Source organism: Alexandromys fortis, unplaced genomic scaffold (genome assembly GCF_014885135.2).
Source record: "Alexandromys fortis isolate MF-2015 unplaced genomic scaffold, M_Fortis_MF-2015_v1.1 scaffold_2_1_26212458, whole genome shotgun sequence".
NCBI classification, from domain to species: domain Eukaryota; kingdom Metazoa; phylum Chordata; class Mammalia; order Rodentia; family Cricetidae; genus Alexandromys; species Alexandromys fortis.
In genome coordinates, this window is record NW_026067930.1 from 8,829,930 (window position 1) to 8,842,555 (window position 12,626).

Here is a 12,626-nt window from a genome sequence, read left to right on the forward strand (position 1 = left end):
TTTTTTGGTTTTTCGAGACAGGGTTTCTCTGTGGCTTTGGAGCCTGTCCTGGAACTAGCTCTGTAGACCAGGCTGGTCTCGAACTCACAGAGATCCACCTGCCTCTGCCTCCCGAGTGCTGGGATTAAAGGCATGCGCCACCATCGCCCGGCTTGTATAACAGTTATTATAGCTGTCCTGAACTAACTCTTGTAGACCAGGCTGGCCTCAAACTCACAGAGCTCTGCCTGCCTCTGCCTCCTGAGTGCTGGGATTAAAGGCGTGCACCACCACACCGCCTAGCTAAATGCTTTTTTTTATAAGCTGCCTCGGTCATGGTGTTTTATCACAGTAATAGAAAAATAACTAAGACAAGCTCTCAGGAATCAGAGCAGTTGAGTTAATGACTTGACAGTGACATCATCTGCTGAGGGCCAAGTCCATGGGCACAAACCCCATTGTCACTCATCCCTGCTCTGAGAAGGGATTCTTGCAGGCCCAGCATTCTCAGGGAGCAAGGAGACTTGCAGCTGCATACTGTATGCTACCTTGTTTTCTCCACTCCCAAACTACTGATTTCTTTTTAAAAATAATTTGTAATTGCATTTATTTGGTGCGTGTGTGTGTGTGTGTGTGTGTACATGTGTGTGTGTGCTTAGAGGCCTGAGGTCAACATCAGACACCTTCCCTAATTGCTTCCCACCTTACGGTTTGAGGCAGAGTCTTTCACTGAGCTCAGGACTCATCAATTTGGCTAGACCAGCTGGCCAATGAGCCCAGGGGAGCCTCCATTCCCCAATAGAGTAGTTTTCAAAACCCAGACAGACTGAGTGGCTTGACTAGCCATTCCTGTGATTTATTGTCTCTCTGCGGGTAAATCCTGAGCACAGGACTGGCTGGGGCTCTCACTTTCCAATGTGGAGGGATGGTGGAACATCTGTTGGCTCCAGGGATCAGTGCTGTGGGCCCGAAAGGTTTTCACTGGCCCCAGGTGCCTTTGTTCTTCCATTAAATGCTCCCATTTGAACTTGCAAGACACAAAAGCTTTGATGTGGTTTTGAGTCTCTCCCTTTCCTCCACTGGCATTTCTTAATCTTCTCAGTGAGCCTGCTTCTAGCTGCTCTCTCTCCCTTTTACTGAAATGTCTGAAAAAAACCCACAGTTTTTATTTTGTATTATATAAAAGCCAGAGCAATGAGGCTTAGAGTGAAGAGCCTGAGGTGTGCTGTACAGAGAGTACCAAACAGTGAGCAGACTGTGCCAGCATCTCCTAAGAATCTGTGTCTGAACAGTTCTATGTCAGAAAGAGCCCCTATTCCTAAAGGACACAGATTTCTGAATATGATGTCACTAAGGTGTGGATAGGTAGGTGGATGATGATGATAGACAGAAGATAGGTGTGTATATAGATAGATAGGTGATAGATAGATACAGATATAGATACAAAGATAGATGATAAACAATAGATGATAGACCATAGACTGATAGATAATAGGTAATTGATAGATGATACCTAGAGATAGGTGACAGATTTATGACAGATAGATAGATGGATAGATAGATAGATAGATAGATAGATAGATAGATAGATAGATAGACAGACAGACTTCTTTTTTTTATTTTTTGAGAGAGGGTCCTGCTCTATAGCTTAGGCTGGCCTCAATACTGTACTCTTAAGCAACTGTCTTGCCTTAGCCCATGGAACAGGATTCCAGGATCACCACCCTGCCCTGAAATCATTATATATGTCTTTACAAATTCCTTCAGGTCCCATTTTCTCCAACTTCAACCAGCTGATATCTAGCAAATGTCAGCTAAGGTCCACTCATCCCCCTGAACCTGAGGCATCCCCAGTACTCCAGGCCTCAGCTTCTAATTTGTTTTAAGTTTTGTTTATACTTTGATTACTTTACAGGAGCAGGTTTCCTTGTAGCAAGATGTTATGCACCTAGTTTCAGTCTTGTTCTCTCACCCCCTCCTCTCTACAATCTCCCTACCCTACCCCTCTTATTCTCGTCCATCTCCAGTATCCTTTCTACTGCCATGTTACATGTGCCTATTACCCTCGTAAATTCTCTCCATTAAAGCCATTTTCCCCCTCGAACGGGTCTCTTTCTGGTTTCCTGGAATCTGTCTATACACATTCAATTCCCACATAAATATACCTATTAAAACTCAGAAGCTAGACCCATACATGAGAGAGAATACATAGCAATTGTCTGAGTCCCATTCACTGTATTTTCCAGTTCCACCCATTACCCAGCAAACCACAGTATTTCACTTTTCTTCATGGATGAGTAAAATTCTTCTGTGCATGTGTAGCGTGTTTTCCCTTTCCATTCATCCGTGTATGGACTTCTCGGTTGTTTCCATCCCCTGGCTGTTGTGAACGGAGCAGCAATGAGAGTGGACATACCCATATCTCCGTGACAAGATGCAGAGTCCTTCTGAGAAAACGAAAGTCTGTGCTTGAGTACAGAGGTATGAATGGAAATAAGCCCTGTGGCTGTTCTAAACTGGAACTGAGTGTCCCCATGGTCTGTATAGTGATACCACTTGCTTTGGGAGAGGTTGTCTAAAAGGACTGGGCGTCATTCACCTCACCCAGCATGGCCATCGCCAGCTGCTCATATGACTAAGCATACCACTGTGCAGAGAGGAGCACCATGCTCTTCCTGTCTTAGAGAAGCTGGTCTGTAAATCAAGTCACAACTTAAAACAAAAACACAGCAAGGAAAAACATTTGGTGATTAAACAGTCATGATTAAACTGAAGGAGTGTAAGTAAATATTCATGACGCTTTATGTTTACTACCATATATATATATTGTTCAGGTCTCTTCAGGAACAGTGTCTTACAACACTGGCATCCTCAGAGTTTCAGGACCTACATTTTGAGACTTGTCTCTAAGCATTCAAGCATGTTTTATTTCCTCCTATCCAATATCTGGGACTTAATTCCTCTAATCTGCACATTGGTTGAACATGCCCAGCCCTCAATCATTGCCTTCTAACAATGGAATCCACAAGGAAAAAAAAAAAAAAGACAAAGCAAACAAAAAAAGAACCACCAAATCAAAGACATCACTTTTGCTGGTGATTTATTGCTTTAAGGAGAAAAGCTGTAAACAAAGAATTTGCACAATGCAAACCCATCACGGGTGAACAAACACATTCCCTGCTCCACAAATCATGAGAAAAATGAGGAATGTGGTAAACATGACAGGTTGCCCAAGGGCTAGTTTTCCTCTACTGGGCACTTTAAAGACATTTCTTCATGGGTATTCACTTACAACATGGCAGCAGGAATATTTAAATACTCAATCACAGTTTGAAAACAGGTACATATATTCAAACATACACACACACACACACACACACACACACACACACACACAGAGCTATGCAGGGACACACAGCTAATCATGGCCATTCCTGCTTCCCAGCCATTCAGAGCTGTCACTGCAGTTCCTTTGAATCAAAAAAAAAAAAAAAAAAAAAGAAGTCTTTTTTTATTTTATTTATTTGGTTTTTCGAGACAGGGTTTCTCTGTAGCTTTAGAGCCTGCCCTGGAACTAACTCTGTAGACCAGGCTGACCTCAGACTCACAGAGATCTGCCTATCTTTGCCTCTCGAGTGCTTGGATTAAAGGCATTGCACCATCAGCACCCAGCCAAACACAAGTCTTTAAAAAGAAATGACATGAGTCAACACCATAGTCAGAGATTGTGATGTTCTCCACAACCTCCATGTGTACAGCATCCAAAATCAATTAGGGTGATTACAGACAATCAGATCATTTGAAATTACTTTCTTTGATCAATCTCCAATCACCTCAAAATTAGAATTTCAGCACCGGGTCTGTGAATCCCCTCTTGTGACTCTGGAGCCTTTGGTTGGGGGACAGGTAAGTAGTCTGAGTGTGAGTATCATGGGAGATGGCATGGGTGTCACATGATCTTGGGCTTCGGAGCTTGTCTATAGTGCCCTGGTTGATAAGAACTTGAGTAAATTACTTAACTTCTAAAGATCTTGCCGTCTCAATCCTAAAATGGGCAGGGTAAAGGCATAACTCCTGGGCTCACTGAAAGGATTAAGTGGGCTATGTCAGTAAAGCATGGAGTAGTGGTCTTGGTTGATGCATGTTCCACACTTCTCCTCGCTCTCCTCTCTCTCTCTCTTTCTCAGCACACTCAAGAAGTTCACTCAGGGTGCCACAGTGAATTTCTTCACAGATGGTTAGCGCCTTCTCATTGCTCTTTTCTTTGCCTCTAAGCATTGTGGGGGAGGGTGAGGATCTAAGGCCTTGCTTATATGAGCCTCCAGTATCAGTCTCTTAGGTTCTGTTTAGATCTCCTCCTACGCTGGGGTGGAGTAAGTGTGGATCTGGGCCTCAGCTCCCCAGTCCCTTTGAGTTCCAGAGCTTTTGTTTATCAAATGGAGAAAGGTTGTGTTCTGAGCACAGCTCTAATTGATAACCTGATAAAAGGCACCACGGTGCTTAGCACCAAATAAGCTATCAATAAATGGACTTATTTTTTTCTTAAACTGTACTTGCTATTCTTAACTTTCCTTGAATCAGGCCACACCATTACAGGCTGTTTTTAACCATTAAAAAGAAAGTCTTAATATTGCATCCATGTCTTCTTCCTTGGGACTTTAGTTCTTGGTTCTAAGACAGTTCTTCTGATCCTCATATAGGCCAGGTTCATTTCTCAAAACCAATAATTGCTGAGCTACTTCGGCCATCCCTCCTTTCTAGTCCCAAGATCACCCTAACTCCTCTAACTGAGCCCCCTTTGATCAAAGATGTTAGGCTCAATTCCCCCAAATAGGAAGGATACCTGGTAAGACCCCAACTTACAGCTCCTATGGAAGCTCTTTCAGAATTAGATATTAAGACAGATTTTTTTCCAAGCTAAAAAAATATCTAACATGATCCACAAAGAACTTACATAAGTGATAATCCCCAGGGTAGCATATATTTACATGCAAGCTCTTGTACACATATGAACATACATGTATTCAAGGTACTAAGCCACCTTTAATGGAGGATTTTCACTGGTAAGATGAGTTCTTGGAAGAAGAGTGTTTCTGAGGAAAAGTAGGAGTGTAAATATAATGTATTTTTTTTCCTTAAATACATGTTGAGCACCACTGTTTGCCTTGCACAAGGCCAGGTCTTTGGGAGGTTACTAGAAGGAGGGGAAATCGCAAGTTCCCTTTTCTATTTAAGAATTCATTTGTGTGTTGTGTATAGTTCTCCCACAGGCATCTTCCCACCACAGCACATATGGTGCTGGGCAAACAGAACCATCTTACAAATGCATATTGTGAGCTGGTTCTGATTTCAAGGTAGGAGGAGCCATGGGAGATGTGCATGCCTTTTCCTGTCTCATTTAGTTTGGATGCTTAATACTTAAACACTCCCCTCTTGTGGGAGAGGAGCTAGAGAGGCAATATTAAGGGCCAAACTGAGAAGGACAAGCTGCTGATTTCAGTTGCCTTTCCCATCCTGACTTGTTTGGAAGGTTCTGAAGCAAAGAGGAAATATGAATTAGGAAGTTAATATATCTGGGATGTGAATCTCCAGATGGGTGATTTTGGTTGACTTTCTTCTTTGGGCTTCCATTTCACAGTTTCAAGAGCAGAACTTAGGAAGGGAACACCTCAATGTTATCACAAAGCTCCACCGAGCAAGGATGTGGCAAATCTCATAGACAAAGGGTAGTGCATACAACAAACCCAGTAAACCAATGACGACAGAAAAATCTCACACTCTACTGCTAAAATAAACAGTAACATTATTATCACATAGGAGAAATCTCTTTCTTCAAATTACAAACTCTTTGGCTTTTACCTCCGTTAAATAGATTTCCATTTCTAAACAGGTGGTCAACTTCTGTCTAAGGCTATAAACTGAGCCACTAAAACTATGAAGTAGCTCACTAAAGCAGAAGAGATGCATCATGGGCCAGGGACTATTGTGGCCTCATCACTCCTGCCAGAAGCCACCCAGAGCAGTGAAGGGTGACCTACTTATTTGTTTGATACATACATCCTGCTAGGTCTGATCTGAACTTCAAAAGAATCTTCCAAGCCCAATGAGGGCATCTTCCCAACTATCCCACTGTTTTAGGGTGCTGTTGAGACATCCGACAGGTCATCCCAAGATCCCTACTAACTCCCAGGAGCCTCAGGGCAAGAGAGGCCCAGATGTTGGAAAGAGTTGGCTAATTGCCCTAAGAACTTGGTCAGCTGCAGATTCAATGACCTGATCAGCTATGATCTGTGAGACTGGCTGTCCTTGTCCCATCTCTACAGGATGGGCAAAATAAAATTTCTCAAATTACAGTTCTGGTTAACATGAACCCAATTTGAGCTCTTCACACTACAGGGAGAAGTGAAATGTATCCTCAGTTATGCCCAGATTAATGGAAATGACTTTCTATTGCAAAGATAAAGGACACAACCCTTGACCTCACCTGGAAAATGTTTGGTGACTTGGTGGTACAAAGTTCTTTGGTGTGTTGCAGGCAAAAATGCCTTTGATAGTATCATTTGGCAAGGCCCAAATAATAGCTTATTCCTGTGTCTCCCATCCCATCCATCTATCTGAAAGGATCCTAACATCATCAGGTTTGGCATCTGAAGAAGGAGCCTTTGATGTTGGCTCTTCAGCTGACTCTGTTCCTTGGGTAGCTCCATCACGATTTCTGACAACTTGACCAGGCTGGAACCGGACAGGCTGGGTCAGGCTTGGGATTCATGTTGAACAGTCAGAGATGTGTTAGATGTGTTTCCTTTGGAGTGATATAGACTATCCCCAAGGAAGGACGCATTGTCTGAGTCTGAGCGATGCTCTTCTGGGCCAATAGGATGGTCAAAATAGGAACACAGGCAAATGGTCAGGTTCAGGGAATATAGAATTGAGTAGGAAGTAGATGGAATAAGACTCACTTGTGAAGTCCTGGGTCACAGAGACTGGATGCTTTGTAAACATGGGGCTTTTACCCCGAGCCACACACCTACCTAATTGGCAATCTCTGAGAAGTCAGGGTAAGAGTCCAAGTCCGCAAAGATATCATTTGGATTCCTGCAGCTCAGGTTGCAGAAGCAAGCATTGATCCATAGGACCTGACGTGAGAAACTCGGCCCCTCTGGACACTGGAATGTGACACTGATGGTCTTGGACTTGTAGGGGATACAGCACCTGTTGTCAGTGCAGACTCCACAGTACTTGGGTCGGTAGGTGCGGGTGCTAACACAGCCCCCGAGAGTGAAGTTCATGGGCTCCTCTGGCTGGTACACAGCCAGACACTTCTTCCCAGCCTTCAGGAAAGGAAAGGAACCTTCTGTTAATTATACTCTGGTGATGCACAGCCACCTCGTTCCCACCAAGCATCCAGTACTCCCCTGCCCGTGAGCATGTGCGGCAAACATCACCTTTGCTCCAGATTCGCAGCACCTTCGAGCAAGGGAGGATGTCGGCAAACACACGGCATAGGTAAACTGAAGAATGCAGAAGGGGGTTACCAGGCTGCTGCGCTCGGATCTCACAGTCTGCAGTCTCTCTTCTCCTGCATTTTTGCCTTTTTGGTGCCCATATGCCAGTGTCATCAGCACAGGAAGGCTTGCTATCTCTTTTAGCAAACCAATCTTCCCAAACAGTGAGTGACTGAGCTGGCATGGAACTCCACAATCAGGTAGGGACGTGCTTTGCCCTCACCTGTCTCCTCTATTCCAATGCTTCCCCCTCTCCCACTCCCTCCTCCCCCACTCTCCCTCATACACACATACAAACACACAATACCACGATGCAGCATTTTCAATAGCACTGACACTACTTTAATCCAATAATAGCCTTCCATGAGGCTGTGGGCTTCTTGATACTTGAGCCTCTTTCCATATCTCACTAATATAATCGCGAAGCTGGTATACATTTAGGCGCTTACTAAATGCCTTGGGCTAGTATTTCTTAGAGTATATTATCAGCACCTTATCAGAACTGGGGGCAGAGCACATCCATTGTGGGTGGGGCATGTAGCTGGTCCAGTTGGGGAAGCCAGCTAGGGTAGATGATCATGGAGACAGGAAAGGAATCACGAGCCTACAGTGACTAGCCCAGCCTTGTGACAGATTTTCTTATCCCAGATTAGAGTCCTAGTTCTTATGCCTCCCTATGCTGGGCCCTCCAACACTCCTACTTCCTATTAGAAGACACTCAATGAGGACTTGATGGCACCCAGGGTTGGTACAACAGAGGGAGAAAAGATGAAAAAGAAGAAAAGTGTGTGCCTATCAAAGATGACAAGATGTTGTCTCGATAAAAAGACATGCCTAAAGGATATGGTGAGAAGTGGGGTTCTCTTTCTACTGCATCCTTTTCTCAGCATCCAAAGAACTTTTCCCACTCCACTAACAGATCCAGCGATGAGCCCTGTGTAGTTTGCTTTGTTAGATGTGACATTGGGTGGACCAGCACTAAGGTCTTGGCCAGCACTGGCTACAGCAGCAAACACAAACAGGAGAGAAGCATTTGACCCTATGTGTTTCAAGTTCTAACAGCCTTCACGGTGTCCAGGTAGCTGTCCTGTACCTGTGCAGGTGGATGTGGGATGCCGTGGAGATGAAAGGTAGTACAGGTCCCTCAGAATCATTGCAGAAAGAACACTTGAGATGGTTCCCAATTTCTGCTTGGAGTGACCTTGCTTTTGACCAGATGAGAACTACAAAAGCATCCATTCAGTGAAATCCATCACGGACCAGCCTAGCAGCCGCATCTTCCTAAATCACTTACCCTGGGCTTGCCAGACAGCCTTCATTATTTCCATCTTACGAAGTTTAGTGGCCAGGCACAAAGCCAACTCTATGCTGTACATGCTCATCATGCCTAGACCTGCCTGAGATGCCCACCTTTGCTCTGGCCTTACCTTGATGTATGGATGGATGTCCACTTCACACGGCCGGAGATTGCAGAGGCGACTTTCCTGCTCCGGCCAGCACCGGGCATTGACGTTAGAGATCCGAGTTGAGATTCCTAGACCACAGGTGGTTGAGCAAGGACTCCAGGGGCTGGTGTAGGCTATGCAGTTCCCGTGCCATTGCTCCACTGTGCCTGAAGCTGCTGTGGAGGGACACCAGAACACCCATGAGTCTGCAGCCTCCACAAGCTCCTCCCGTCCTCACCATCACCATGCCGCAAATATATAGGCTTCATGAGACTCAGAAAGAGGCAAACAGATAGAGATGAGGACACAGAGACAGACAGACAGAATTGGGCTGTACCTCCCTGTAAGGAGGAAGACAAAATACCTTCTAATTGGCAGGGGCACCCGGGCAGGGGAGACTACATTCTTACACTTAACATTTTTTTTTCTGACCAAGAGATGAAGTATTAAATCATGGAAGGAAACCTCATCTTTAGAGCAAGGTGGTCCCCAGGGCAAATTCTTTTCTGTGATAGTTAATATTGACTGTCAACCTGACAGGAACTAGACCTGTGGGCATGTCCGGCGAGGATTTTCTATATTGGGTTAACTAAAGTAAGAAATCTACCTCAACTATGGGCATAGACTGGGCTGGCATAGGCCATGTAGTTCCCATGCTATTACTACACTGTGCCTGAAGCTGCTGTAGAGGGTCACCAGAATACTCATGAATCTGAAGCCTCCACGAGCTCCACAAGTTAAGGTGGAATGAAGTTCCACCTTAACTATGGGCATGGACTGGGGTTCCCGAGCGAGTGAAAAGAAGACAGTGAGCTGAGCACAGCATTCATCATGGTTTGCTTCCAGACTGGATGCTCTGTGACCAACTGCTGCCTCATTCTCCTGCTGCCTTTTTTGTTTTTTAAAAAAATATTTATTTATTTATTTGTTATGTATACAATATTCTGTCTGTGTGTATGTCTCCAGGCCACAAGAGGGCACCAGACCTCATTACAGATGGTTGTGAGCCACCATGTGGTTGCTGGGAATTGAACTCAGGACCTTTGGAAGAGCAGGCAATGCTCTTAACCACTGAGCCATCTCTCCAGCCCCTCCTGCTGCCTTTTGTACTCTTATTTTCACTGAGGTGAGATTGACTTCTATGTTTATTTAGTATTGTTTATTTTGACATTACAGTATTATGTCTGTGTTTGTGTATTTACTGGGACTCCCTGGTTTAGTGAGTCCTAGTACAAGCCAGCTCGACTATAGTCCCATTGGATTATTTGCTCTTGACTGTCCTGTGAACATACAGATCCTTAGCATCTATCTGATGGGTACTTGCTTAGCCAGAGGTGAGCAGGAGAGATGGGTGAGCTGTGGAGGGAGACAGGCAGATGGCAGGCAAAATGAAACAGCCTGCAGAAAGATGGGGTAGACACACAGAGATCCCCCAGGAACAGGAAATGGGAGGAAAGGAGGCAGGCGGGGAGGAGGCAGGGGGGATGGAAGGGGGGATGGAAGGGGAGAGAACAAGAGCAAGGACAGACAAGGCAATCAAGGAATAGAGAGAAGAGTGGAAAAAACACATCAAGCAAACGAGGAATCTCCTTAGGGTAACAGAGTTCTTCATGCGGTCCCCAGAGCTTCCAGGCGTGCAACAAGCACTGCTGATGAATGGATTTGAGATAGGGAAGCCTTCAACAGGCAGAAGGGAGAGAGCAATGGAGGCATCCAAGGACAGAGGCGGCAGGCAGTCTGGGATGCGTGGAGCAAGCCAGGAAGGAGGGATTAGCCTGGGAGGATGAGAGGATCAAAGGGCTTTGCTTTCTGGGTCTCCTTCACACCTCTGCAGGGGCTCTGCCTGGGATGATAAGAACTGGGTCACTGGGTCACACACAATGAGCAGGCAGCCTCTGCCTCCCCTCCATCACCCACTGACTCTTGTTCAGATACACTGGAGGGAGGTTTACGGGAGGAGCTGCCATGCTGTCCTGAGCTGCCAGAGACCAAGCCTTCCCTGCCACATCATCTCTCCATGTGGGTGACTTTATCCCCTAGCCACATGTGTTAATGTCTGGAGGTGTTTCTGATGGTCACAACTTAGGAAACGGTTATGGTCATCTAAGGGACTGCTTAGGGAATGCTACCAAGCCTGCAACATCCCTTTCCTCAACAACAACAAAATCCTTCTGATGCTAAGTGCTACTGATACCAAGGTTAAGACTCCAGCTCTGCACAGGCTCTGAACAAACTTATAAGCTTAGAATTTTTTTAAAAAAAAAAAACATTAGCACCCCTAAAGGCGCAGCAGCAAGCCGTCTGCTCTTTTTTGGGACCCCCTGCTTCAAAGGCACTGTCCCCTAGCAAGGTCCTCATTCTGTGGCCCATGCCCCGCCTCCTCATGTCTCTGTAGTCCCTGGTCTCTTCTTCCCTTGTCTACTTCTCAAAGGTCAGCCTCCCTAGACCTCTGCTCTAGGCTCCTCTCTCTCTCTCTCTCTCTCTCTCTCTCTCTCTCTCTCTCTCTCTCTCTCTCTCTCTCTCTCTCTCTCTCTCTCACTGTGTGTGTTATTCCAGACCTCTTCAACCATCTACAGCTGCTGTAAGCAGAGCTGTCTTCCTGTGGGGCCCCCTCCATGAGGCTGCCCGCACTAAACATTTCTACCCTTCACCCTCCCCCAGCTCAGCATGTTCATGGCAGATAGCCCACCACCACCCTAAATATGTTCCTTCTCTTGTCTTCTCTCCTGGGCAGCGGCCAGTGCCTGTAACCACTCTGAATTCATCCCACTAAGCCAGGCACAGCACAAATGCCAGGCCCTGGGTATACTCTAGCCCTGATTCTTGCCCTTGTCCATTTCTCCTTCTATTCCCTCTGCCCTAGTTCAGATGCCTAACTATGCATTTATCCACTATCATTCAGCCAGACACCGTCCATCTATTTTTATTGACCCATCTATCATCCTATCATCCATCCACCCATCCACCTACCATCTGTGCATAATTGTATTCATTCTATCAATCATCTATCTATCTATCTATCTATCTATCTATCTATCTATCTATCTATAATTCTATACATCTATTTCCATTCAATCTGTAACCATCTATTCTACATGCATTCATCTGTGTTTCTATTGACTTAACCATCCATCCATCCATCTGTCTAATCACCCATCCACCTACTCCCCTTCCATTCTCCAACCATTTCTCCTCTATGCATCTATCCATACATATGTGTAATGATTGTGCAGTATACACACACACACACACACGATCAGTCACCTATAGCCAAAACCTTATATAGCTTCCTCTGCAAGCATGAATTGGGTACTTTCCAAGTATCTGGCAAGTGCACTGGCCTCTGTTAGGCAATGGTGAAAACAATCATGTTCCTGTCTTCCCACCTAGGGCTTCCTTTTCTCAGGCTTACCTAGACAAACTTCATCTGCTCACCTGATGATAGCAATGCATTCCCTGAGTTACCTGGAAGGTCCATCTATCCCCTCCTATGCCCTGCCACCTGATCCTTTTTCTAGATCCCTAAACACTCTCCAGGCTACTTTAGTAAGATGAGAGAGGACAGCACACACCGCACCAGGATTTTATGCTGGGAGCAGCTTGCAAGACAGGCAGTAAAGATGATGTCATTTGCATTTTACAGATGGAGAATTTGGATCCCAGACAGCACATCCTGAAGGCCATATAACTGGTGAGT

The 12,626-nt window shown here is 45.4% G+C and overlaps 1 protein-coding gene across 3 annotated transcripts in view; it reads right to left on the minus strand.

The window, feature by feature from the left end:
- Positions 1-3,468: 3,468 nt before the first annotated feature.
- The window catches only part of Ccn4 (cellular communication network factor 4), a 30,530-nt gene continuing 21,372 nt past the window's right edge, over positions 3,469-12,626 (minus strand). For 2 of the 3 annotated variants that reach the window (XM_050145331.1, XM_050145329.1), the window contains 2 exons: positions 8,912-9,105; positions 3,469-7,310 (listed from right to left, as the gene is read on the minus strand). In XM_050145331.1, the coding sequence (XP_050001288.1) occupies positions 7,011-7,310; positions 8,912-9,105 (494 nt within the window). In that variant the 3' untranslated portion in view covers positions 3,469-7,010. The remainder of the gene's footprint in view (positions 7,311-8,911; positions 9,106-12,626) is intronic. The other variant, XM_050145330.1, reaches the window with a different exon arrangement.